This window comes from Emydura macquarii, unplaced genomic scaffold (assembly GCF_026122565.2).
Source record: "Emydura macquarii macquarii isolate MOO-44397 ecotype Brisbane River unplaced genomic scaffold, CSIRO-AGI_Emac_v2 contig_1876, whole genome shotgun sequence".
NCBI classification, from domain to species: Eukaryota; Metazoa; Chordata; order Testudines; family Chelidae; genus Emydura; species Emydura macquarii.
Window position 1 is genome coordinate 18,891,547 of NW_027132013.1, and position 26,255 is coordinate 18,917,801.

At 40.6% G+C, this 26,255-nt stretch overlaps 1 protein-coding gene across 4 annotated transcripts in view; it reads left to right on the forward strand.

The window, feature by feature from the left end:
• Nucleotides 1-26,255, forward strand: part of PCNX1 (pecanex 1) — a 111,510-nt gene that overhangs the window by 69,773 nt on the left and 15,482 nt on the right. For all 4 annotated transcript variants that reach the window (XM_067557832.1, XM_067557833.1, XM_067557834.1 and 1 more), the window contains 15 exons: nt 1,053-1,144; nt 1,650-1,759; nt 2,570-2,675; nt 4,428-4,520; nt 6,268-6,418; nt 8,224-8,365; nt 9,716-9,893; nt 14,064-14,172; nt 14,856-14,985; nt 16,135-16,193; nt 17,251-17,466; nt 17,923-18,176; nt 19,745-19,975; nt 22,811-22,911; nt 24,950-25,100. In XM_067557832.1, the coding sequence (XP_067413933.1) occupies nt 1,053-1,144; nt 1,650-1,759; nt 2,570-2,675; nt 4,428-4,520; nt 6,268-6,418; nt 8,224-8,365; nt 9,716-9,893; nt 14,064-14,172; nt 14,856-14,985; nt 16,135-16,193; nt 17,251-17,466; nt 17,923-18,176; nt 19,745-19,975; nt 22,811-22,911; nt 24,950-25,100 (2,123 nt within the window). The remainder of the gene's footprint in view (nt 1-1,052; nt 1,145-1,649; nt 1,760-2,569; nt 2,676-4,427; nt 4,521-6,267; nt 6,419-8,223; nt 8,366-9,715; nt 9,894-14,063; nt 14,173-14,855; nt 14,986-16,134; nt 16,194-17,250; nt 17,467-17,922; nt 18,177-19,744; nt 19,976-22,810; nt 22,912-24,949; nt 25,101-26,255) is intronic.

A 26,255-nucleotide genomic window follows, 5' to 3' on the forward strand; every position in this document is an offset into this window, starting at 1 on the left:
CCAAAGTTTCCCTACTCTTATCCACAGTCATTCTCCAGTCTAACCAGGACCAAATTTGGTTTTAAATCCATCAACATAGCTGCTTAATTAGCTTGTGGCTTAACTGTTAAGTACTGCTAAGAGTTCTTTTCTTTTCATCTCAGACAAATTATGCATACTGTACACTCCTTAGGGTCAGGGAACGTGAAAGAGCAGCAATGTACCCAAAGCATTTCTTTGACTAATTTTAGTTGTGGTGGGAACATAAACATCTTCATTGTACCGGTATCTGTGAGGGTTCATGGACACAGTTTAGATATTGGGTACAGATTTAAATTAAAACCTTTCCTGCAGCATCCTTGTGTTTTCAGATTTATGAGCAGATGCTTTCAGTCATGCAGCGCTTCTGATGCAGTGTTGACTTGCACTAACTTTCACTAGGAATTGAGAACATCTCACTCATCACTTTATTACCAAGCTCACCTATTCTGTTACCTAATCCTGTTACCCCCAAACATATGCATTAATTACCAGCTGCCCACTTTTGTGTTTCAAAAACATTTTTTGCTAGGAATATTCATTAACAAAAACCGAAATTGTACATGAGAACAGATTATAAAAGTTGGTAGTGTTGTCAACCATGCGGAGCTCTGAATTTAACAAATGGACTCCAGCTGCTAAATGTACATTTTGTTTATAAAGGCGAAAATATTCTCTGGTTTATTGCTGAGAAATAAGACTGATCACGTAGGACCAACATAGCGTTAGCTTTTGTCTCCTACTGCTTTCGTTACAGCAGTAGTTGACTATTCCCAAGGCAGTGCTGTTGAATAAATGGTAAACAAGGCAAGTAAATCAAGCTCATTTATAAAAATAACTTGTGTGGGGAAAGAGCATCTGTATTTGCAAAGTAGGAATTGGTAAAATTTTTCTAACATCTGAGAGTATTGAAAAGAATGAATTGTTGTTCTTGTAGTTTTTTGTTCGGACAACTTTTGAAAGTATTACGTTCAAACCTAAATGTCTTCAAGTTTGTGTGGTTGATCTTTCTTTTTTCCCCCCTTTACTTCCAGCCACTACAAGCCTGCTTGCAGCCCTTTACAGTTTCATCTGTAGTATTGTCGCAGTAGCATTATTGTATGGATTGTGTTATGGCGCCCTGAAGGTGAGCAGTACATTGATAGACTATAAATAAATATTTAGAGTTTGATTCTCCACTGTCTTTCGCTTTTGTCTACTTATTTATATTTGTGAAAAGTGCGTGTAAAACGTTACCCATACTGATTCAATAAGGTTTTACACTTTGCCATATGTTTAATTTCATAAGATCATCTAACTGTCTAAATATGAACTTGTGTTCTGTGAAACTCTCCCCATCTCCCTTCAATTTATTGTGTGCTGATTCTGGGGAGGGGTCCATAACAGCTCGTCAGCTACTTGCATTATGTACATGCATTGGTGTTTTCCTGATTCACTCAAAAGGCTTTAACTTACAAAAAGTGTAATTGAACTTCATAACAAAATACCTTTATTTTTAAAAGCATATGACTTTTTAATGACCTTTAAAGTTCATTTTGCCTTTTTTTTATTACTTTGTAAGTTTTCTGATATGTGATATTGATTTTATATATTCTTGCCTTCCTGTTAAAACTTAATTCTTCTGTCCCCAGGATTCTTGGGATGGCCAGCATATTCCAGTCCTCTTTTCAATATTCTGTGGTTTGTTAGTAGCGATATCCTATCATCTCAGCAGACAAAGTAGTGACCCTTCTGTACTTTTGTAAGTGTCTGACTGTATATCTCTCCTCAAGGCAACTCTTAAAGGGGATCCCTTTTGATAATTAGTAGAAACCCAGTAGTATCACTGAAACTGATGTTGGCCCAGCCCTGTGGAAAACAAAAGGGAGGGAGGAATGATGGTCTGGTAATTAGGGTGCTGGCTGGGAACGCTCAAATCCCAGGTTCAGTTCCCTACACTGCCACAACTTCCTTTGTGACACTGAGCAAGTCACATAATTTCTGTCTGAGTTCCCCAGGTATGCGATAGGGATAATTGTACTTACCTGCCTCAGAGGCGTTGCAAAAATAAATATATGAAAGATTGTTATTATCAATAGCAATCTAGAGTGGCTGAGAACCATAAAAAAACTATAAAAAGCTTCTAAATGTGGCCATGTTAAGCTTTATTACTAGCAACATCTACTAAGAGTTTGGTTGCTCGGTCAACAAAGCCCTATAAATGAGTGTGGATTGGTCTATTAAAGCTTTAATTAGGACTAAGGAGTTCTTGGTTGCCTATTTTGCATGTGGACCAAGAAGTTACTTTTGGGGTTTTTTTACTGTAAAATCTGAACAGATTTTATTGAGCTTTTCCCTTTCGGTAAAAGAGAGATGAGGCGAACAGATAGGCTTACTTTTTTATATCTGTTGAGATTTTAAAACTCATTTAAATAAGTTGAGCCACACAAGACAGCAGATTAGGTTTGCTTATTTTCTATTAATCTGTAATAGGCCTGCTTTTGTTACCTCTTCTAAACCCTCCCAAAACAATGTATTTATCACAGTGAATTCTTGCTTTGCATCTTTTTAGCTCTTTAGTACAATCAAAATTTTTTCCTAATTCTGAAGACAAAAACCCAGAGGATCCTCTGTCTGAAGTTAAAGATCCTTTACCTGAGAAACTTAGAAATTCGGTGGTAAGTAGGCTGGCTTTTTGTAAAACTCAACCCAGACATATACTGAATCATGGCCAATAGAGTATGTACTTGTTTGGTTTGGAATTTGTTAGCATCAATTATTTGGCAGTCTAGGGCTGGGACTTTCAAAGCAGCCTCAGTGAGTAAGGCATTGAAGTCTCATTAACTTTCATTTAACTTCAAGAATTTTAGGTACTTATTTTTCACTGCGTTAAATATAACTCCTTAAGGAATGAGTTAATGCTAATGGGTATTTGAGTCAACATTTTACATTCAGAAGACCAATTGCATCTACCTTTAGAATGCATTTCCACTTTGTGTATAAAATGCTGGGTGTGTTGCCTCATTGACTATATGTATTGAAATGACACTGTCTTTATCTATACACCCAATTAAAAATACATAGCCTTGAGAAAAAGTTTAACCTTTCCCGTGTAAATACAATATAAGCTATCAGAAAAAGGCAAAATTTGGAAGGCCAGAACTCCTAAATGATTGACCAGTGAAGAACAATAATTGGTGTTCTGTAATTCATGTTCATAATTTAATATGTATTTAAACAGTGATACATGGTGTGTGTGTGAAGGCTCAAGTGAAAAAGATGAATAGTGGCCAAAAGATGTTTATCCAGAAATACTGAGTTAACAAGAGCTCTGCGCAATCTAGCCCACAGATTAAAACTAAAAACTAAGGAAAGCTGGTTTGTTTTTAATGAAGAATCTAGTAGCAGTGGAGACTTGCTCCACCTACTTATATTTATTATCAGATGTTTTGGATACCTAGAGGAAATCCATTGTAAATGCTTGTGCAAATAACAGTATCCAGTTATTGTCCTGTTTCACATGAGCAAGCAGTAAGTGACAAACTTAAGAAGCTTAGTCTATTTAATTTATGCAAGAGAGAATTAATCATGTTCTAAAAGTACCTTCATTGGGGGAAGATTTTCTGATCATATGAGGCTCTTTAACCTAGCAGACAAAGGCATAACAAGATCCAATGGTTGCAAGCTGAAGCTAGGAAATTCAGAAAAGAAATAAGGTGGGAGAGGAGGTAAAAGAATTTTATTTTTTATTTTTTTTAACAGCCAGGGTAATTAACTATTGGAAAAATTTACCTAGGAATGTGGTGGATTCTTTCATCTGAAGTCTTTAAAACATGATTACATGTCTTTCTAAGAGATGCTCTAGCACAACAAGAAGTTATGGGCTTTATGCAGGAATTACTGGATGAAATTCCTTGGCCTGAGTTATGCAGGAGATCAGACTACATCATAATGTTTCCTTCTGGTTTTAAAAGTTATTAATTCACTTATGTACATCAAGGCAATAGACTCAAACTTTAGAAGGGAAGAATATCTGGAATGAAAGACTGTTTTGTGCATTACCTTCTCACGTATGACAGTGATTAGATGTTTTGAATTAAGTAATTTGGACAAATGCTCTTGGTCAAGACCAGGTGAGTAAGGGTTATCCTCCAGGCACTGGTGCTTGCTGTAATCCTCTCTTGGCATTTGGGAAATAAAAAAGGGTGGGATTTTTGAAAGCACTTACCTAATTGCTGCTGCTTTCAAAGTCAGAAAGTAAAGTTCAGTTGACTTCAGAGGAAGCAGATTTAGGTCAGTGCAGGACTCTCTTCAAAATAACTCCCCAAATTCCTTTAACTAACCAAAGAGCTAAGCGGAGATGACCCCTAAGACTGGAAGAAGAGTACTAAAATGTATATCCTCTTAAAGTATTTTGTTTTTTTCCATAGAATGAACGTTTGCAATCTGACCTGATAGTGTGCCTCGTCATTGGTGTACTCTATTTTGCAATTCACGTCAGTACAGTATTCACGGTTTTGCAGGTAAGTTACTGCATTATGCCTCACAATTTATAAAATACCTGTACTGTCTCCTTTCCTGTAGATGCCTTTTTGCTAATGCTATTATTTAGTACTCTTTTTTTTTTTTGTTATGGTAGTCCCCAATAGTCCCATTTGGGTATGGGGCACAACTTGCACTGAAACATAGTGTGTGACTAATACCTGCCCTGAAGACCCTTTTTAAATCTCTGGGTTTTTTGGGTCCCCCAACATTCCTCTTCCTTTTCTTCCTCCCTAGCCTCACTTCTGCTTCTCTACGTAGGTGCTCCACTCTTTTTGATAAAGTGCCCTTCTTTCACTCTACCCACCCCACAGAAAAGCTAGGTTTCCACCTCTCAGCCTAACTTTCATTAGCATATGCTTGAAAATAACCGTAAATATTTTCAACTTGACATGTGACTTAAGGCCAGATCTTCCAACAGGCTTTGTGTGGATGAAGGAGTCTGTCTGAGCAGGCCCAGTAGTACAATTTGCCATTTACACATCAGGGTGGCTGCTTGCGTAACCTTCCTAAAACTGTCTAGTTTGACTATGGTATTGAAAGTAAATATAACTTTCATTCTGAGAAAATGATCAAATTACTAGAGCAAATATGATGGGGCAGGTTGTTACACATGCCGTATGCTGGATTTTGGCTACTTGGAAGAACTAGATTGATTTGTTTGTCCAGCACCACTATTCCAAGTAATTCAAAGAAAAGAAATGGGATAAATTCTGGAAGGATTTCAGTACTCTATTGCTCTCTCTAATAACAAAAATGGAGAGGTTCATAAGAGTTTGTGTTGATTTATTTTTCAAACTAAACACTTTCAGATGGAGGGTCCTTCTAATAGAGCAGAGATGACCACATGCACACTAGTTTTCTCTAGATGTCTCTTCCAGGGAAAGCCCATACTCCACCCAGTCCTGATGAATGTGGTCTCCATCCCCAACTGAATAAGTTGATTATCTGCTGTTGAGTTAGTTATATAGTTCATTGTGCTCATGTTTATTTTACATGTCCAAAGATGTCAGAAATTTAAAAATGAGCTCCTAGACACCGGGACTTGTATGAAAAGTTTAAACTTTGTGAATTCACAACCATTTTGCTACCCACGAAAATTAGCTGTGGCAGCAGACACTGCTGTAATGTAAAAAGCATACCCATGTCTCTAAAGATACTGTGCATAAAATTATTCAACAGCAATGCACACACACAAATGAAGGTGATGATATGTTGCTGTACGTAAGGGGTGTATTATAGTAAGAGGGTGCTACTCAACTCTTCCTCAAGAGACATCTTAAAAATATAATCAGAATGAGGTTCAATCTCTTCTGCACTTGCACCTCCTTTTTATCTAGCAGGCGAAAGCCTCCATCAAGTGTTAGACCTTCAAGGATAATAGTTTTACCATTTTAGAGATGAAACGCAGAAGAATCAGAACCAACTGTCTATGAAAGAAGATCAGCAGTACTATAGAAGAAAAGATGGCAACCCAATCTTCAGGAAAGACCAAAAGTAGGATAATCTGTCTAGTTTAGAAGTGTTCTCCTCTGAGGCATCCCTCATTATTTTACATTCTTAAAGTTGACACAGTACTTTCTCAAGTTAAAAGGGGAAAATTGCAATCCAGACGTGCTTTTATGGACTGATTTATAAGCTTATAGAAAACATCAAGTTGTTAGCTGATTTGCTTTTTGTTTAGAAGACTGAAAACCTGTCTTTTGTTCAACTCTGCTTTTTCTTTAGCCTGTCCTTAGCTACATTTTGTATACGTTGGTGGGCTCAGTAGGATTTTTAACCCATTATGTATTGCCTCAACTCCGAAAGCAGCTTCCTTGGCACTGCTTCTCTCACTCACTGCTGAAAACCAAGGAATATTATCAATTTGAAGTCCGAAGTAAGTATCATCAGTAATTTTTTTGAACTTGCACTAATGGTTGAGTAGTTTATATTAACCATTACTTTAACTTTTTGCTTTATAAATTGTCATTGCTTGAATGTTTCAGGGTCTCTGACAGTGTTTCAGTGTTTAGTCCTAACTCAGCATGCCTCGCTTGATCCAATGGCATTTTATGTACCGTTAGTAAGTAATTATGATGGCGTCACATTAGGAATGCTATTGTTATGATGAAGGCAGTTGCATTGAATCTTTGTTTTCAGGATCTTACAAGTGTCGAAAACTTACTCTGTGCTGAAACTTCTCTTGCACATTTTGGCAAACTTGTATATTTTTTCAATGTTTCTTTTCAGTGTTTTGGAGGGTTTAAATTGTGTCTATTTTAGATATTTCAGAAACACTTGTATACTTTCAGCTTGCTATATTGGTCCTTTTTAAAAATTAATGCTTTTGGCATGCTTGTAGAAATTTAGTTTGAAAATAACCACCAAACATCCAAAAATAGAATATAGGATAGTGCATTATATTTGTTTCAAAGGGTACTAAGTGTGAAACTGCACATATATATGTTTAAGTATGTATATATCTGCAGTATAAATCTAAACCAATGCACCTCCATTTTATTTCTTTCATTAATGAAACACTTTATGAAAGTTGTTTTCTAAGGAACTTTCATTTGAAAAATAGCAGATATACCCCAGTTAACCAAAAAAAAACCTTATAAAGTGTTAAAATGAGTTTATATTTAAATAGAGTAGTATCCTTCATATGAGGATCTCAAAAGCCTTCATAAAGGTAGAAATTATTACTCCCATTTATAAGTGGGAAAACAGACTGAGACTACAGCCTTGTCTACACTTTAAAAATAAGTCGCCCTAATATAGGCAGATTTACAGCCACCTTTGTAATTACAGCGGTGGCTGATGTCCACATTGCCCTCCTTGGGTCGGTGGAGTGCATCGTCACTAGGAGCATCCTTAGCCACGGACCTAAGGGGCAGTGTGGGGAGCTGAGAGCCCCTGCCAGGAACTCCCAGGCTCCCTGTGGGCTGCTCCCCACTCCCTGGTCCCAGTTGGGAGCTGGGGGAAGCTGTTTGGGGCTTCTCCGTTCCCCACCCTCTTCTGGAATGGGTAGCCATGTCAATTTCACGGCTCAGCCATGTAATTGACAAGGCTGCATCAGTGGGGAGCAGGTGGAGAAGCATGGGACTTCTGGCACTGGCTCCTAGCTAAGAGCAGAGACTAGCCACCAGGGTGCTTCTCCACCTGCTCTAGCCAATGCAGCCTTGTCAATTACATGGCTGAGCTGTGAAATTGACATGGCTGCCAGGTTCCCAGCCCCGAGAGAGAACCAGCCTGCCAGGTCGGGGCTTTCTTGTCAATTAAATTGAGAAGAATGACAGCCTCGCAGCCGTGTATAGGGATTCAGTGTCTCCATTGACACTGTGTCGCCCTAACTATGCCAACAAAAACCCTACATCTCTCATCAAAGTAGTTTTAGTTTGTCAAAAAAACAGGGCTGTTTTGACGACGGGGTATTGATTGCAGTGTGTACACCATCTCTGTTTTGTTAACTAAACCTGACTTTGGTTGACAAAACTCTCTAATGTAGACCAGGCCTAAGGCCCCAGTCTTGTAAGCCAGTCTGTGTGGTTGGACCCCCTATAGCTTGCATGGAGCTCCAATGGCTTTAGTGGAGCCTTACTTCACATGCATAAGCCTTTGTCCCTGCTGATCAGCACCTACATGTTTTCAACATTTAAGCCCCAGTATAATCTGTGGTCTCCTCTTTTGTTGTCCTGTTAGCTGCTGCCCATGTGATGTGGTTTGAGAAACTTCATGTATGGCTCCTTTTTGTGGAGAAGAATATTATCTACCCACTGATAGTCCTCAATGAGCTCAGCAGCAGTGCCAAGAACATTGCTAGTCCAAAGAAACTGGATACAGAGTAAGTAGAAAAGATTGTCAGTAACTTGAGTATACCCAATATGGTGGAAGAAAATGACAAAAGGGGATTATAATTGACAGCCTCAGGGGAAGTATAGTTAATACAAATTGCAATGAAAACAAAGTAGTAACTGTTCAGATTTCAAGCCACACAATTTCCTGATAATGTATCAAATTGCAGACATCATAGATAGTTCTATTACCATCCAGCCTATCCCTGCCAATGCGGGACTTCCCCACAGAACACTTTCTAATGTTTTGCCCATTTAAAGCTTACAAAAACAAGCCATGATGTCAGAGTTACTGAGCTAAATACACATGTCACCCCTCCTGTTCTTGACTGCAACCTGTCCCAGGTCTCTAGCCGTCACCTGGTTCCAGGTGGAACCACACAATTTTTCTGCTGTCAGACTGGGCCTTGACTGCACTCCCCAGGCACTGATTATTCCAGCAAATCTGTCTGTGGCTCTGATCCCTCAGAGAGCAATGTCAAAGGTTAATACATTGACCAAATGGCCTCCTTAAAGCAAGATATTATTTATTTAGAACAGCATTTTAGCAAAAACAGATTTTAAAACAATGAAACTGATTGTATGCATATCTATTTTTAAGGCTTATCATTCTGTGGGTCTGGGAAGACCTAACTTCTTTAGATTTCCCTCTGCAGAATCTCTCCATGACAGCTTTTGGCAAGTGATATGCCCGGTGCCTCTGACACACCCCTTTTGTAGGAATCAAATAACACTCGAATTGTTTGTAGCCCTTTCATCAAATGACTCCCAGCTCTCTCAGAAAATGGTTTGCAACTCAATGGAGACTGGATTCTTGAAGCTCACTGCTTGCTGCACTGTCTTTGCAATGTGTTCCTGTCTGGGAAACCAGGGTATCATCTTCATATACAAAGCCTATTGAATTTGAGCATTATAGATGTATAATATTCCACCAGTCCTAATATAAATTAACTCAGGATCATCATACAAGAAAATCTAATAACCAATGCACAATAAATTGCTTTCCCCAACCCAGTCACCTACAGTGTTTATAAATAAATTGCCTCTCAGTATTCATAACATTGTTACATATCAGCTTCACATTTGTGTCACAAGTTTTTTGCTGATCTCCTAGGGAGACTATTCCACAGATTGTGCTAATATTTTTGTAGAATGTTAATTGAATTGGAATAATGAAGGAAAGACCCTGGTTGTAACCTAAAATAACCTTTAAAATGTCTATTATGCATTGAATGTGAAGGCATTGGAATCACTTAAAAGAAGTGATTTTAGGTGAGCTTCATGCAGTAACTCTTCCAGTCAGCAGATGAGTAACTTTTTTTTCTCCACTCCTTTTGTAGGATTGGCGCTTTAATGATCACCATAGCTGGTTTGAAGTTGTTGCGTTCCTCTTTCAGTAACCCAACCTGCCAGTATGTCACTGTTGTTTTCACAGTGCTCTTCTTTACATTTGACTACAAAAGTTTTTCTGAGACGATGCTGCTAGACCTCTTCTTCATGTCCATACTCTTCAGCAAGGTAACTTCACACAAAATAACATGCTCCTGAAACTGAGTATTTGAGATCATCATGTCTGAGAATCGAGGGAATGAAAATCCTACTGGTAATTATGTAATTTCCCAGATCATCATTGCTATGAATAAATGACCATATACTATTGGATAGCTGGGAATCTCTGCTTCCCAGTAGCATTTTTTTGGCCTTGGCATGTGTTAAGGTATCTGTTCTTTGCTCCAAGGAAGTGCTGGGACTTTAAAAGAAGATGTTAATTATATGATTTAGTTTTCCATTTCCTGACATTATGGCTAGAAGCACTTCAGTAGACCAGTTCAAGTGCTTACAAGACCAGTAAGTTTTTCTAACTGCTGATAGTGAGCCAATGAGATCAAAGGGGGAAACTCTGTTTGGGCTCAATATTTGGTTCTATTTTTATTTCTAAAACTGTTAAATTTTGGAAAAAAGTAATGCTGCATTTTAAGACTGTTTTATGTTTGTTTGTTTTACGGTTGTGATTGTTCAGGGTCTATATAAGGGAGCCTTTTTTAAAAAAAAATTAATACAAAATTATATTGGTAAGTGTATATTTTACTGCAAGTCAAAGTTATGTATATTTTTCCTCAAGTGCTTGCTCATGTCAATACCAAGTAGGTGTGCACACGCTGTGTTCACAGTCGTTGGAAGATTTTTTTCCCCTGGAGGTACCAATCAGGTCAGTGCAGGCGCCTCCATGGCACAGTATATAGGGCCCTGCCGACCCACCGCCTGTTCAGTTCCTTCTTACTACCTCTGACTGTCATTGGAGCCTCTATCTTCTCTTGCTTCAGCAAGCATTTTCCCCAGTAGTCTTCTATTGTGGTTCCTGTAAATAGAATAGAATTAATTATTAGTAGTTAACTGGTTAGCTAAAGTTTTCTTTGCGGGGGGGCCCAACTACGTCTCCTTCTACCCGGGAATCAGGGCATGCCTCAGTCCCAAGGATTCAAGCTGTGTGGGAACTGCCATAAACCTATGCCAAAGGGTGATCCCCTACTAATCCTGCCTGAAGTGCCTGGGTGAATCCCACCAGGCTGATCGCTGTAGGCTTTGCAGGGGATTCTGTCCTAGGACCAAAAAGGAGAGGAACATTGGACTTAAAACACCTCCTCTTGGAAACCACTCTCTGTCCCCAACTGGCCCCAGGCCACTCGGACCCAGTACCTCAGTGCAGAGTGCACCAGACTCTATTAGAGAGTCTAGGGCACCAAAAAAGGACTCTGCACCGAGAGAATCCTGGCAACAGCATTCCCCAGCACCATTCCCACTCTCCGGTGCCTCACAAGAGGCTCAAAAAGACTGAGAGAGGGTGTTTGCTGCGTCCCATGCCGGAGCACCCAGTACCTACTCCACCAGAGGCAGCTCTGTAACTTCAGACCCACAGAGGGTTTCATCGAGCCCAGTGCCAGTGGACTCACCCATAAGGGCAAATCAGGTGGAAGAATTGGACCTCCCTTTCACCCCTGACACTTTTGAGGCAGCTAGGGAGCTGATAGCCATGATGGCACAGCAGTCCCCCGCCAGAATGGAGAGAGCACCGTAATTAAGACCTCTGGCACTGCAGCAAAGCACGGGTGTCATCTAGAGACAAACCTGCCATGATACGGCACTGCTCTCCAGTACCGTCTCACTGGGTACTGCTATGGTCCGTGATCTCAGTGTCATCGGACTCAGAGGCGGAGTCGTACACCTCAAAGCGTAGTTGGCACTGGTTGGAAGGATGCCGCTACAGGGAGGAGAAGGAGCAGGTCCCTCTCATGTGGCCTTGGTGAGCACAGTGGCAGATGCCCGCACAATGGCCCTTTTAGATGCCATGGGCATACCACCAGCCCCGGGGGTCTTACTCTAGGTGTTTCCACTTGATTGCTTCTGATAGATGGGCTCCCTAGCTGCACAAGGGATGCTTGACACCTCCTGGCACCAAGACAGATGTCAAGATCGGCACCGAGGCTGGCATGGAGTTTGATGCAGGGTCCGGCACCAGGGTCAACCACAGCACCAAGCATGTCAACCCAGCACAGGGTGAATCCCATGACCTTCTTTGGGGACCCTTCTCACAAGCAACTTCTTATGGAGGAGGTGCAAAGGATCCTAAGAGCAGGAGCAGTAGAGGAGGTTCCTCAGGAACTAAGGAGGAAAGGGTTTAACTCCTCATATATCCTAATCCCAAAGGCCAAAGTGGGTCTCAGACCCATTCTTGACCTGTGAAACCTCAACAGATTTATGGAGAAACTGAAATTCCACGTGGTATCCTTGGCTGGGTCCGGGGGACTGCTATGCTGCCCTCTACTTGAAAGACACACATTTTTATATATCAGTAGTCCCATCCCACAGAAGGTTCCCCATGTTCGTAGTAAACCACGCTCATCAGTTTACAGTCCTCCCGTGGGCCTGTCAGCAGCCCCTTGAGTATTCACCAAGTGAATGGTGGTTGTCACTGTGTTCCTAAGATGATGACAGGTACAAGTGCTCCTGTATCTAGACAACTGGCTTGTCAAGGGCCTCTCCAGTCAACCTTCAACAGACTGGTTCTACAGTTAAACATACCCAAGTTTACCTTATCCCCTACCCAAAAGAATAGCGTTTAGAGGAGCAGTCCTAGAGTCAGTCCAGCCCAGAGCAGTTCTGCCAGAGTCTTGCTTCCAGACCATTTGCTCCATCATAGGGGACTTCAGATGCTTTTCCACCATGACGGCGCACTATGGCCATATCCAACATCCCAACCTCGGGTCCCTCCACTTCACTTCAGGAAAGCTTCGTACTTGGGCTACTTCGTACAGGGAAGGGCTACGTACTTGGCCAAGTGGAAGAGGTTTTCCATTTGGGCAATGCAGAAGGGCACCCCTCTGAAGCCAGCAGCAGTACCCTTCATTTTGAACTATCTGCACATGAAGCAGCTAGGTCTGGCAGTGTCCTCCATAAAGGTGCACCAACGGCGATCTCTGCATTCCATCCTGGGGTGGATGGTCGATCAGTTTTTGCTAATCCAATGGTGACCCGTTTTCTCCAGGACATGGATAGGCTGCTTATCCCCAAATTCACTATCCAATACCAGCCTGCGACCTTAACTTGGTGCTCTCCAGGCTGATGGGCCCTCCTTTTGATCCCTTAACAACATGCTCGCTCCTTTACCGCTCAAGGAAGATGGTGTTCCTGGTCGCAATAACGTCAGCTAGGAGGGTGTCTGAGCTCAACGCCCTGACATCTGAACCTCCATACATGGTGTTCCCTAAGGACAAGATCCAGTTGTTCCTACATCCAGCCTTCCTCCCAAAGGTGGTATCCCAGTTCCATACGAGCCAGGACATCCTCTTCCCAGTATTCTTCCCTAAACCACATGTCGATAACAGGGAACGAAGTCTCCGTTCCCTGGATATTGGGTAGACACTGGCTTTCTACATCGAAAGGACAGAACCATTTTATAAATCAAACCAACTTTGTCATAGTAGCAGACAGTATGAAGGGTCTTCATGTGTCAGCCCAGAGGATTTCATTGTGGATCACATCCATTATGATCTGACAGCACACTCCATGAGGGCGCAGGCCTCCTCAGCAGCATTCCTGGCACATGTCCCTACTCAGGGCCCAAGCATGGTCATCGATCCACACATTCATTGTGCATTATGCCATCCCCCAAGAGGATGGGGATGATGCGGCATTCAGCAGAGCAGTGCTTCAGTCACTGATTCTGTAAGTTCCGACCCCTCCTATGGTCAGCTTGGGAGTCACCTACTTGGAATCGACATTAGCAAGCACTTCAAGAAAAAACAATTACCTACCTTTTTGTAACTCTTGTTCTTCGTTGCTCATGTCCATTCCAAGACCCACCTGCCTTTCCCTCGGTCGGAGCCAGCTCGCAAGAAGGAACTGAAAAGGTGATGGGTCAGCAGGGCCCTATGTATGACGCCATGGAGGTGTAACTCCAGGAGGCACCTGCACCGACCCGATGGGTACCACTGGGGGAAAGCCTTCTGACAACTGTACATATGGTGCGTGCGCACCTACTTGGAATGGACATGAGCAACACATCTTGCAGAACAACTGTTAGGAAAAGGTACTTTTTTTTTCCTGTAGAGAAATTCATACTGTAAACCACCTTGATTTTAGTTAAATCACAAAATAATTTATATTTTTCTCTTCTCCCCTTCTCTCTAGCTTTGGGAACTCTTCTATAAATTGAGATTTGTGTACACTTATATTGCTCCTTGGCAGATCACTTGGGGATCTGCTTTCCATGCTTTTGCCCAGCCCTTTGCAGTGCCACGTATCCTTTGATGATTCCAACTCGTTGTTAATTACATCTATTTATAATTTGACTCCTATTGTAGTATTCTTAATGAACTAAATCTAGAGAATACTTTATCCTGCCTAATGAATGTAAATGAAAAACTATATGCACTTGCTATCTACATAGACTAGTACAACTAGAACAGTTAAACCATAGAGAAGATCTAGAACAGGTTATTCCATTGGAAAAATTGTAGAGCTGGCCTTCTGACCAAGGTTTCCCCTTTTTTTCAGCAGCAATCTCCAGTCTTTTTAGTTCATGGTTTGTAGCCTCTGATCCATAGATAGACTTGCACTTGTTGAGTGTCCTGGATCGGTGTTCATTCTCATTTAATACAGAAGTTCCAGAATAAGAATTGCCATGTGCAATTCCAGTCTTGTTTTTCCTGTTTGCCAAAGAAGTGTGGTGCCCCCTATTGTTGAATAATTTTTCCCTTTGTATAATATGAGGGATTGGAGATCTTGTTTTTATCTTACTTGGTGCCAACATCTGTACCTCACTTTCCCCGTCTGTAAAATGGAGATAGTGATATTTACCTTCCTTCATGTAAAGTGTTTTGAGATCTGATGATTAAAAGTGCTATATAAGAAGTTTGTGGTGGTGACATTGCAAAAGAACCAGGATGATGTTTTGGTTTCCTTAACCCTTTCGCCCCACAGATTCTGCAATGTTGTTTGTCCAGGCAGCTGTGTCGGCTTTTTTCTCCACCCCGTTGAACCCTTTCCTGGGCAGTGCGATATTCATCACTTCATATGTCAGACCTGTCAAATTCTGGGAAAGAGACTACAAGTGGGTGAAGTTAAGCCGCTAAGAAACCATGTCAGCTGTGTTCAGTAGAGAAAACTGTGACTGAATGTGGTCTTTTTTTGTTTTATTTCTAGGTGCTATGGGTTTTTTTAGAGAAAACTTGTTCATGACTTTGAATACTTTCAAACAAGTATATTTTTCTGAAACATCATTGCAGCTGCTTCTACACTGACAGTGTTTATATTTCATTCATGTCATGTAGTTTTTATTTACACAAACATGTAAATTTGATCATTTTTAAGCTCCAAAATGACACAATTTTTAAGGGACGTTTGAATCTGAAATGACTGAGTGACTTTGTATACAAAGACTTTGTATACAAAGGGCATTTTGGGGTTCCTTATTTGTACTGGTAACTCCACTTGACATTGGCTCATTTTGACAGGTAAAACTTCTTTTTTCAACTCCCAAAACCAAAACTTCACCCTGATATCTTAGTTGATGTCAGTTCTTGGCTTATGCACCACCACCAATAAAAGATTCTTCAGGTCAGATAGTACCTTCAATTCAACTTTCCCTTAGACTGACACAATGAGGTTATGAAAGTGTAATTGAGGGAACAATTGGGCCTGCAGAATTTCTTACTGTTGGTGCATGAGCCAGAAAAACCCAGTTTGTCTTTCAGATGGCAGGATGAGCTTGTAGTACTAGCACTTAAGGGGAAAATCATTTTACATGTACACTGAGCAAGTTTCATGTGGAGTCACAGACAACAAATATGGATGAAACCTAGGTGCCATTTTTAGTCACTTGCTTTTAAAAACTGGTGTACAAATTTGGGTTTCACCTTCAGCCAACATAATGGCAGTTTTTGGGGTAAAGAGAACTAAAATACAGCAGCATTTGTGCTTCTTAACTACTAGTGCCACACTGAAAAGTCAACTTTGAGCACAGTCAACTGGGGTGTTTTGCTGCTTCTGTTGATTTCAGTGCAACTAACATAGCTAAAACTTCACGCAGAACTTAAAAAATGTCTAACTTAATTGGCTTTTCATGGGCAAAGGAGCGGGCTTCGTGTATTAGATTCTAACATTGCTACAGCTGAAAGGCATCGTTATGTATGGGCAGGATTCTAAGTTGAATGTACAGATGAATAAAAGGCAATGTGTTGTTTCATTTTGTTGTCTTCAGCACAAAGCGTGTGGACCATTCAAACACAAGACTTGCTTCCCAGCTTGATAGAAATCCAGGTAATACTCCTAGTTTTTGGTTGAAATGGTGGAAATGTGAGTCTGTCACGTACAGATATGCATCAACCCTGAAGAACTCTGTAATCAATTTATGGAAAGAAAAAAATCTAGCTCTTTTATAAATGTAGCTCATCTTCAGCGGGTTTTGCTTTAGCTGCGGAAGGAGATTATCACAGGAGTAAACTCAATGTACTTTAGTGTCAAAGTTCTTACTTCCTTAACTGTGAATAGCTTTAACTACGGATGATGTCTATACCCTAATCATTAGGGTTTCATTATTTTTATGTCTGAACCAATTAGGGGATAGTTTCAGTTCACCTTCTAGGAAGACATGTACCATTTACATTTTATTCTGTGTGCAAAACAAACCAATTAATCCAATAATGGAATGAGGACATCTTTCTTTTGAGAAAGAACTTGAATCAAGTTCCACCATTATCCCTCCTACTAAACCACACAACTGCAAAGGTGGAACCAATTTTGGCTGATCAGGGGTCAACTCTTCCTTCCTCACCACAGCTGTATTTTCTGATATCTTCTGTTCCTCCTATGCCTCATATCCCCTTTTTTCCAATTATTCTCCAAACTGCCATATACTTTGCCTTGTTTTTCTGCTTTCAATGTCTGCCTAGTTCTCCCCTTCCTGTTGCAATACTTGCACAGCCATTTTGTTTTCTGTAGAGCTCCTGATGGCTCTCAACAAGGGCAAGCTGGGAACTGAGCTGCTTAAAGGGTATCTAGGTGCAAGAATGGTGGGATCTTAAAGTACTACTTCTGATTGTTGCCTGACTCTTTTGTGCCTATGTGCTAAAGAATAGCATCAAGTAAGTGTATGGGAGTTGTATTAGTTAAAAAGGAGTGGCCAGGAGATCACAGGAGTTAATCATTAAGTTAGTTTTGGTTTTTTAAACTTACCAAATGGTTCAGAATGAATTCGTTAGTTGAATAGGTGCCTCTATAAAAAGAGATTAGGATCTTTGAAATTACATTCACTCCTATGTTTCCTTGACTGCAAAGTAAAAGTTGTGATTGATAGAAGCTTGGGTTTTTCCTTCAGGATCAGATGATAACAACCTGAATTCAATCTTCTATGAGCATTTAACCCGTTCCCTTCAGCACAGCCTGTGTGGAGACCTGTTGCTGGGGCGGTGGGGGAACTACAGTACTGGGGACTGCTTCATCCTTGCTTCTGACTACCTCAATGCACTAGTACACCTTATAGAGATAGGAAATGGTCTGGTCACTTTCCAGCTGAGGGGACTCGAATTCAGAGGTAAGAGTTCTGTGCTTTGATTAACCATTGGGTTCACTTACAAAGTTGACTCTTTTAAGAGATTAACTTATTTACAGTTTGGTTCCCTAAACCAGTAGCCTTGAACTTGGGCTTCAGGGTCTATGTATCTCTTCTTATGTAGGTGAGAGAAAACCAGAGTTCTCTATCAGAGCTAATAGAGGTTTCTCATTACCTTTTAACATGTTACAGGTACAATGATTGACTGTTGCCTTCTTTTCCTATACCCGAGTTGCATGCTTGAATATAGAGTAGTAGATTAAAACTAAGCAATTTTAATTTTCTTCATTAAATAGTTAAACTAGGTACAGTAGTTTAAATTACCTGCTGTTCCCAGAAACATAATTTGTGACTTACTCTGGTCTCTCAAACTTTTTAAAATATCAGTTATCTTTAAATCAGTCATCTAAATGTTTATTTTCCTTAACTTCCCCTAAGGCACTTACTGTCAGCAACGAGAAGTAGAGGCCATCACTGAGGGGGTAGAGGAAGATGAAGGGTTTTGTTGCTGTGAACCTGGACACATCCCTCATATGCTTTCATTCAATGCTGCCTTTGGCCAACGCTGGCTGGCCTGGGAAGTGCTTGTGACTAAGTACATTCTGGAAGGCTACAGCATCACAGACAACAGTGCTGCTTCCATGCTTCAAGTCTTCGATCTTCGGAAAATTCTCACCACTTATTATGTCAAGGTATGGCTGTGCACCTAGCAAACGCGGCTGTGTGGGATTTCTGCTATCCTTCAACATAGTGTTATTTTTGGGGATTGGAAGCATGAACTGTTAACACTTCATATGTATATATAGTGTCTTTCATCACAAGAGTTACACAATGCAGTACAAGCTATGAATACATGAATCCTCTCACTCACTGTAGGAGAACAGCCCTGTTTGAGGGTGTGTCTACACATTGAGCTGGGGGTGTGATTCTTAGCTTAGGGAGACCTATTTGCACTAGCTCAAATTGAGCTAGTGCACTAAAAATAGTGTAGCTGCTACCATATCAGTGGCAGGAAGGGCAATCACCTTGAGTATGTACCCATCTGAGACCACAGGTGCATATTTGGGTGGCTAGCTCCTCCTGCCACTCAGGTCATCATGTCTACACTCTGTTTTTAGTGAGCTAGAGTGAGTATGTCTCCTCGAGCTGACAATACACCTCTAGCTCTAAGTATACACATACCTTGTAGTAAAGTGTTAAATAATAGTCTAGGACAGAAAATGACCACTGTATCCAACTGAACATCAGTGGAAGCTTAGGGGACAGAAGATAATTTACCCAAATATAAACCTGGCCAGGACACAGTGGAAGCATGAAAAAAGTTGTATGCCCTTCTCCTCCAACCCCAAAACTCACCTCCCCACCCCCAAAACCAAAAAATTCTCCTTACTGTTCGATTGACACCTCTGCCTTTGAACAATATTTTGTTTGTTATAGATTGGGATTAGTGCACCTTTGTTAAGGTTACTTGCAGTAAGAGTGCAGGAAAACTGTTTAAAATGTTTGTGTAGTTAGTTATTGCAAATACAAAACCAAGATGGGCCTTGTTGAACTGGGGGGAATGCATGGAGGCTGCCATGCTCTCGTTGCTTGTGAGGGATGCAAATAAATATTACTTTTTGTGTTAATGATAGGAAATTATTCTTGCTATCTCTTCATTCCCAAGAATCCCAAAACTCTTTATAAAAGTATGTCCAGGCACCATCTTTGAAATGCATCTGGGGTGGGGAGTGGGGGTAGAAAGCCATTGTCATGCACATCACTGCATAACAGTTGTAGAGGGAAAATATTGGCCAAAGATTCCCTGGCAAATGTCTACTTCTGCTAAAATATTCCAGTGGATCTTCAGTGGCCACCCTGAGCCAACAGGCCTTGATCTCTTCAAAAGAGCCATAAGTAGACTGTCTCAAATATGATCATAACCTTTTGTACTTCTGAGGTGTAAATAATTATGGCCTTGAAATATTTGTCCGGCCTATAGCTCATGCTTAAAAGGCTATCTTTGCAACCACAGGGGCTTGAAGTTTTGTTTTTTCTTAACTAAAAGCTTTAAATTCAGTCCTTTTTAAAAACACACTAAACAAATAGGCCTCTCTTAAGTTTTCCCCAGTAATCAAAGCTGTACACTTTTTCAAACAGTACGGTGTGCTATTTGCATCCTCGTGTGTAACAGAGAAATACACATTTGACTACAGCTAATTAGATGTAAACTATTTCCTGGATATGCTAGGTCTAGTATTTTCAACTCTTGCCATTTCAGGGCATTATCTATTATGTCACAACCTCCCCCAAGCTGGAGGAATGGTTAGCTAATGAGACAATGCAGGAAGGATTACGGCCATGTGCAGACTGCAACTATGTGGATGTAGACCCTACATTTAATCCAAATATTGATGAGGATTATGACCATCGTCTAGCAGGGGTCTCCAGAGAGAGTTTCTGTGTGACTTACCTCAACTGGATAGAGTACTGCTGCTCCCAAAGAGAAAAGGTAGGCATGACTGAGTGACCAGAACTATTAAACTTTCCTAGAAAAGTCTCATGTATGTTTCCTTTGGTAGGGTTGGGTTTAATTGTCAGTTGAAAATTACCTCCAAATCAATTTGAAATCTAAGTGTTATATTGGGCTTGGGTTGATGAGTTAATGCTTTGACTTTGATCTCTTAAGACCTGAATTCAAATTAGTCTTAGATTGCAAATACTGTATTAGGTAGTTGGAAGTGCACTAGGGAAAGGAGTAGGCTACCAAATCTCACAACACAATTTGACTTGATTGGGCCTCTGCTGAGGCAGAGAAGAGTGGTCTAAGAATAGCTATGGTGTTTTCTGGTCACTTGTGTTCATCAGAACAACCCTAACTGCAAAATAATTTCTCTATAGTATCTAAAATCGACTGCCCAAAGCATTGCTAGCTACCTCATGGTCAAATTAGAAGCTCTTTTATGGACCACGGGAGTGTAATATCTTGTGGAGATGAGTATTCCATGTCCTAGCCTCTTCTTCCTCTCTCTAAACCTCCCACACCCTTTTATGGAAGTTTTATACAGATATGTGTATAGAGAATTTGTTGAAACCATAGTAAAGGACAGAATTATCAGACACACAAATGAATACGATTTGTTGGGGAGGAGGCAACATGGTTTTCGTAAAGGGAAATTATGCCTCACCAGTCTAAGCAGGTGGACAAGGGTGATCCAGTGGATATAGTGTACTTAGATTTTCAGAAAGCTTTTGACAAGGTCCCTCACCAAAGACTCTGAAGCAAAATAAGCTGTCATGGAATAAGAGGGAAAGTCCTCTCATGGATCAGTAACTGGTTAAAAGATAGGAAACAAAGGGTAGGAATAAATGGTCAGTTTTCAGAATGGAGAGAGGTAAATAGCAGTGCCCCCCCAGGGACTATACTGGGACCAATATGTTGAACTTCATTCATAAAGGATATGGAAAAAGGATAAAAGTGAGATACAAACTACTTAAGATAGTTAAGTCCAAAGCAGACTGCGAAGAGTTACAAAGGGATCCCACAAAACTGGGTAACTGGGTAACAAAATGGCAGATAAAATTCAATTTTGATAGATACAAAGTAATGCACATTGGAAAACATAATTCCAACTATATAGATAAGATGATGGGGGGTCTAAATTAGCTGTGACCATTCAAGAAGGAGCTATTGGAGTCATTGTGGATAGTTCTCTGAAAACATCCACTCAGTGTGCAGTGGCAGTCAAAAAAGCTAGCATTATGTTGGGAATCATTAGGAAAGGGATAGATAATAAGACAGAAAATATCATATTGCTTTTATATAAATCATGGTATGCCCACATCTTGAATATTGTGCACAGATCTGGTCAACCCATCTCAAAAAGAGATACTGGAATTGGAAAGATACAGAAAAGAGCAACTAAAATAATTAGGAGTATGGAAAAGCTTCCCTATGAGGAGAGATTAATAAGACTGGGACTTTACAGCTTGGAAAAGAGATGACTAAGGCGGGACATGATAGAGGTCTATAAAACATGACTGGTGTGGAGAAAATAAATAAGGAAGTGTCATTTAATCCTTCTCATAACACAAAAACTAGGGGTCATCAAATGAAATGAATAGGCAGCAGGTTTCAGACAAACAAAATAAAGTGTTTATTTCTTCACATAACAACTGGTCAACCTGCGGAACTCCTTGCCAGAGGATGTTGTGAAGGCCAACATTATAACGGGGTTCAAAAAATAACTGGGTAAGTTCATGGAGGATAGGTTCACCACTGGCTGTTAGGCAGGATAGGCAGAGATTGCCGTTTGCCAGAGGCTGGGAATGGCTGACGGGATGGATCACTTGATGATGATGATCTGTTCTGTTCATTCCCTCTGAAGCACCTGGCATTGGCCACTGTTGGAAGATATGATACTGGGCTAGATGGACCATTGGTCTGAACCAGTATGGCTGTTCTTATGAATTACACTGGCTTCTGTTTGCTTATCTAAACTCTCAAATGTGTGGTTTGACCATGGCTAGATATGGTCTTGTGGTCTATATGGAATAGGTAAAAGGAGCAGTTGATCTTTTACAGCTCCGGGTACTTCATTAAATTAAATTAAACTTCCCTTGAGGGTAAGTGACTAGGAGGAGGCCTGTTCTAGAAAGTATAGTATTTGAAAAACGTTTGCCTGTATTACATGACCATCACTGGTCAAATACTGATGGGGGGGGGAAGCAGATTTAATAACTTGGATGCATGATATTTTACTGCCTATAGAGTTGTAAATATAATGAAGTGTCACATCAGTAGTGCTTCTTTGCAAAGCACCACACATGGCTTTTTGCTCTCAGTGTTTTGCTGAGTGGAAACAGCCTAGATACTTCTGTAGTAAACTCACAAACACATATTGTTATAACTTTAAGTGAGAGGTATATTCCTTGTCCATTAAAATGCCTGTTACATCTCTATTCATTAAGGCTGTTCTTTTTATGAATCAAACCTAGAATTCAAGAACACAGTATGCATGCAGGATGGTGCATGCAGGATGGTGCATGCATGCATTCAGTTTACAACTAATTCAAATGGCAAATGTAGTGCATATTGGTTCAAACCTTATTAGTAAAGCAGCTTTTACAAAGCTCTTTTTGAAAAGAACCCCTAATTTGAATTTGGGTACTTCTGAATGCCAACCCATTTTTATTTAGCATAAGTGCTGCTTGAAGTTGATTTCTGGTAGCTTTCTGTATTTGCTCTATCACTCATATCAGAACACACTTTGCTATAGTATGAATCTCTCCCTACCTTCTCCACATGACTTTTTTTTTTTTTTTTAAATGTATGTATTACTACCAGCCGCTGGATGCAGATAAAGACTCATCCTTGGTAACTCTTTGTTACGGACTCTGTGTTCTGGGACGGAGAGCTTTGGGGACTGCTTCCCATCATATGTCTAGGTAATGCTATGCTCTTGTTTTTAGGGATTTTTGGAGGAGGGGGGTTTGTGAGCATCTAATTTTGGGGTAATGGCTAACTCTTTACACAAAAGCAGTGTTCTTCATGAATCCCCAAAAAGAACAGATACCGTAGGCCACCTTCCTTCGTAAGTACTGTGGATGATCCAGGAAGATGCACCAAGGATCAGCAAATGAAGGCTGTAGAAGACTTGAAGCTGAACATCTCACTTCCTTAACTAATAGAAATTGAGAGTTGTGGAGTGAAGGGCCTTCATGTCTTCCTTTTCTATGATACCTGCTGAAAAACGAGCAGGATTAATCAAGTTTTGAAATAGAACTCCATTGTTTGTTCCAAGCTTGAGGCCTATATATAAAAAGGGGTGAGGGGAGGAGTGTTGTCTTACACATGGCACACAGAATAATCTTCATCAAGATGCAGGTTAGACCAGTGTTAGATTCATTGGCCTGCCCCGTTCCTTGTCACCTGTGTTTGGCGGGTGTTGTATTACACATTAGTGTAGAACTTAGTTGTGTGTTTTGGCAAACCCGAAAGTTGATGATTCAAAAACAACGTATCCTAAAAAGTTATCCTTCTCCTGGACACCAAGCACAGCTCACTTACTCTTATCACAAGTAAAAGCACAACTGTTGACTAACTCCTCTTCTGAATTCACCATACTTTAGCTAGGCCACCAGGTTGCCCCCCTGAAGGATTGTCCCTATATATGATCTTGCTGAAATACAGTAAATTCACTGGGGCTTCAACAAGCTCCATAACTTTCACAGGATCTTTTAAATTAGCTTGGAAAAGGTTAGGAATCTATATGTCTAAGTCATTTTTGAAAATAGCACCTACAATAATAGCAAATTAGATTTTTAAAAAGGCTTTACAATTATAAGTAAAAGAAATGGTGACAAACCCTCGTGGTGAGTTGAATGGAGGTGATGAAGTGAAACAAAAGAAGGTAGTAAAACTCTTAATCTCTGTGCTCCAAGAATGGCACAACTGAGGCGACATGTCTCCTGGAGGATACAGACACTGTAGTGTTGCACTGCCCTGGAAAGTTCCATCTGCTTAAAAGAAGTCTCAAAATGTTGCACTCTGGTAACTTATTCTGTCCCTCAGCTTTTCTGATCAAGCATATTCTATTTAGTTCCTGTAATCATGGCATGGCCACTGCAAATGTTAATATAATTATTGTATTTTTAATTACACCCGTGTTGCTGTAACTTAAGTTTTATTCTTTTATCTGGGCCTGCCATTGCGCCCCTCCCCCCAGATTGATGTGATTGATACCTTAGAAATAGAACAAGTATAGAGAAGGGCATAAGTGATAAGGGGTATAGAAGAGCTTCCATATGAGGAGACATTAAAAAGATTGGCACTCTTCAGCTTGGAAAAGAGATAACTAAAGGGGGATATGATAGATGTCTATAAAATCATGAATGGAGTGGAGAAGTGAATAAGGTAGTGTTATTTACCGCTTCACATAACACAAGAACCAGGAGTCAGCCAATGAAATTAATCGGCAGCACACTTAAAACATAAGGAAGTACTACACACAATGCACAGTCAACCTGTGGAACTTGTTGCTGGGGATACTGTGAAGGCCAAAGTATAACTCTGTTCAAAAAGAATTAGATAAGTTCATGGAGGATAAGTTCATCCATGATCAAGATGATCAGGGATGTAACCCTATGCATTTGGTGTCCCTAAGCCTCTGACTGCTAGATGCTGAGACTGGACGACAGAGAGTGGATCACTCGGTAATTTGGCCTATTATGTTCGTTCCTTCTGAAGTATCTGACATTGGCCACTGTCAGAAGACAGGGTACTAGGCTAGATGGACCATTGGTCTGAACCAGTATGGCCATTCTTACATTGTTGTGTACAGAGGAATATCACAACTGTACCGGTCTCTATAGTTCAGTGTTACAATATGTAAATTGGTATTTCTACTGATATAAGGAAGGGATGCTGTGTATGGAGATTTTTAAATGTGTTAATGTTTTGGGGTTACTTTTCCATCCTAAACAGTAATTTGGAATCTTTCCTGTATGGGCTGCATGCCCTGTTTAAGGGCGACTTCCGTATCTCTTCAATGCGAGATGAATGGGTCTTTGCTGACATGGAACTGCTAAGGAAAGTGGTGGTTCCTGGAATACGCATGTCACTCAAACTACATCAGGTAACAGTGTTGACTTGGGGGGATGTATGGTTCTTTTGGCTCTGTCCATGCTGATTGATTAAATTGTGATACATGGAGCAGTTTCCCACACAGCTTGCTTGGCTAGTATAGCAAGCTTTAAATCATGTTTAAAGTAATTCTAAGTTGGCTAGAGCTAGCTAAGTCTATAATATGTTTTTAAAGACAGTGTTTTAAATGTTTACCCTTTCATTCTAGCCAATCAAACGAAGGTGAAACCATGTTCAGTTAACACAATATAATACAACTTCTGCCTGGTCAAACTCATTGACTTGACTGATTGGCCCTGTTAACTTATTAGGAATTCAATCGTTCTTCCGTCCCATCTGTGTGTTTTGAGTAGCGTTAAAGACACGAAATCCTTGCTAGTTAAGTGGCCCACACCAGGTATTTCTTGAGCTGGGGTGTTCCACTGGGACATCTAATTTAGCCATTCTGGTGGAGAAGCAGAAAGCAAAGAGAGAGAGAGAAAAGAGATAAGGGAGGGAAAGAAGGGCATGTGGTGGGGGTGGATAACTGATGAATAGGGAACTAAATGCAGACTTTGGGTTCACCTCACTTCCATACACTCTGCCCGCTGCAGCTCATCTCTGGTAAATGCAGCTTATGGTCAGCCTTCCAAGGGGAACAGTGAAGGCAAAAAACCCAACTGGCTTCAAGATTTAGCTTGATAAGCATATGGAGGAGATGTATGATGATATTGCCTACAATGCAGGTGGCCCATCTGCAACTGCTAGTAGCAAAAATCCCCAACGACCAGAGATGGGGCACTGGATCTGGAGGGCTTTGAGTTACGACAGAGAATTCTTTCCCAAGTGTCTGACTGATGGGTCATCAGCATGCTCAGGGTTCATCTGATGGCCATATTGGGGTCTGGGAAAGAATTTTCCCCCAGGTCAGATTGGCAGAGAGACTGGAGGTTTTTTGCCTTCCCCTGCAGCATAGGACACTGGTTACTTGCTGGTTTAAACTAGAGTACAGGATGGATTCCCTGTAACGTGAAGTCTTTAAATCATGATGTGAGGGCTTCCATAACTCAGCGAGAGGTTATGATCTCTTACAGGAGTGGGGTGGATGAGGTTCTGTGGCCTGCAACATGTAGGAGGTCAGATTATATGATCACGATGTTCCTTTCTG